General features: G+C 45.1%; 1 protein-coding gene across 1 annotated transcript; it reads right to left on the bottom strand.

The window, feature by feature from the left end:
* Positions 1–886: 886 nt before the first annotated feature.
* On the bottom strand, positions 887–1738 carry LOC109222358. Its single transcript, XM_019386724.1, has 2 exons — positions 1427–1738; positions 887–1342 (listed from the first exon to the last, which is right to left on the bottom strand). Exons 1-2 carry the CDS (start codon positions 1736–1738, stop codon positions 887–889), a joined length of 768 nt encoding a protein of 255 aa, XP_019242269.1.
* Between the last annotated feature and the right edge of the window lie 350 nt (positions 1739–2088).

The raw sequence follows: 2088 nt of genomic DNA, 5'->3' as shown, positions 1-2088 counted from the left end.
TAATTCTCTTACATTCCTAATCGCCTACATATTGTTCTCTGTGGGATTCGACCCCGACTCATAGCTGGATAAATTATATTCCATGCGACCGTGTACATTTACTTTTTAGTAGTGGATTTAGACGTCATCACTGATATGCCTACTACTACTACTCAATCTCTCTAGGAGACCCTCGTGCAATTCATGAGCTTGTACAACACTCTAGCTCAGGCAGGATTGATTCCCCTTATTGTAGCCACATCTCAAGCCCGGGGAGGAGCACAGACTCCCCCTCCCGTACCCCAGAGCAGCGGGTTCAGGTTGATCGGATCCTAAAGGTTATATCGGTACCGCCTATAGCCCCAGCTCAACCTGAGGGTAGGGCAGGAGTTTCAGATGAGGAGCAGCGGAGGCTTAAGAGGTACAAGAAGTACGACCCTCTTACATTCTGTGGTCTAGCATTAGAGGATGCTCAGAGATTTCTGGAAGAGTGCCACCGTATCCTCCGCATGGGCATAGTAGAGTCGAGTGGGGTTTCTTTCACTGCCTTCCAGCTTCGTGGGGCAGCGTATCAGTGGTGGCATACTTTGGGTTGGACAATACGGTTGAGGCAGATTCCCTTACACGGACTCAGTTCTCGGACATGATTTTTATCCCCACATTTTAACCACTTGATCACTTCTTTCTTCACCACTTCTTTCATGTTGGTGTCGAGCCTTCTTTGATGTTTTTAGAAGGTTTGTGCCCATCTTCCAGTAGAATCTTATGCATACAAAATGTATTGTCTCTTTCAAAACCTGCAAAAGTTGTTCTACTGTACATCTAACCAAAACCAGATGAGATAAATAACAGGTAAATGTCGAGCTAGGTCCCAAGAAAGAATAGTTGAGGTGAGATGTTAACGCCTTTAGCTCCAACAGTGGTAGCTCTTCAATTGATGCTTAGCTGGAGGGGTCTTTCTTTCTTCTAAATGCAAAGGCTCAAATTCGAGCTCTCTTTTCAAGTACCCTTGGTCTTCAAGGTCCAAAACCCACTCCGCTAAGTCCTCACCATCTACCTCTTCTAAGTTCATCAGGCAGGCTGCTAGAGGGTCTTTTGCATTCAGAGCCTCATCTTCCTCCTCCAATATCACATCCACATCTTCGATCAGAGAGTAATTAGCAAACTCACTGGGTCGCCGCATAGACTTCTGCACATTGAATGTTATTTTTTCATCGTTTAGTCTCATATTTAGGTCCCCAGTTTCACAATCAATCAGAGCTCTCCCTGTGGCCAGGAATGGCCTTTCCAAAATTATGGGAATCTCTTCATCAACCTGGCAGTCTAGAATAATAAAATCTGCTGAAAACACAAACTTTCCAACCTGCACAAGTACATCATCAAGTATACCTAATGGCCTCTTCAACTTTTAATCGTCTAGCTGTAGAAACATGGATGTGGGTCTTGCCCTTCCAATGCCTAACCTTTTGTAGATACACAAGGGCATCAAGTTTATGCTCGCCCCTAAATCACACAATGCTTTGGCAAAAGTATAGTTGCCTATGATGCACGGAATTGTGAAACTCCCTGGGTCGGATGGCTTCTCAGCGATAGGTCTTGTCACGACAACACTACAGGTCTGAGTCAGTGTCACAACCGCCAAGTCTTGAAAGTTGAACTTGCGAGACATCAATTCCTTTATCATTTTGGCATAACCGGGCATCTCCCTCAAGGCATCAACCAGTGGAATGTCCACCTGAATCTTCTTCAACATCTCCATGAATCTCTTATACTGCTCATCCTTTTGATATTTGGCCAATCTCCGCGGGAAAAGTGCTGGCGGTCGCTTCTTTCCCGTCACATGAGTTAGATCCTGCTCGGGCACTTTTTCTAATGCCTTCTCTTGCACTTTCTCAGTCTCCTTTGAAACTTCTTACTCTTTGCTTAGTTCCTCCTGACCTGGCTGCACTCTTACTTCTGTTAGCTCAGTTGAATCATCCACCTCAATTGACACTGGAACAAGTATCTCAGTTGGTCGACTTTCGCGAGCAATTTCTTGCTCTAGATCAAGATCTCTACCATTTCTCAGACTCACAGCCATTAGCTGCTTCAGACCCTGCTCTTTCGGAT

Source organism: Nicotiana attenuata, unplaced genomic scaffold (genome assembly GCF_001879085.1).
Source record: "Nicotiana attenuata strain UT unplaced genomic scaffold, NIATTr2, whole genome shotgun sequence".
NCBI lineage: Eukaryota > Viridiplantae > Streptophyta > Magnoliopsida > Solanales > Solanaceae > Nicotiana > Nicotiana attenuata.
Note: the sequence above shows the minus strand (reverse complement) of the source record. Positions and strands in the feature narration are given on the sequence as shown.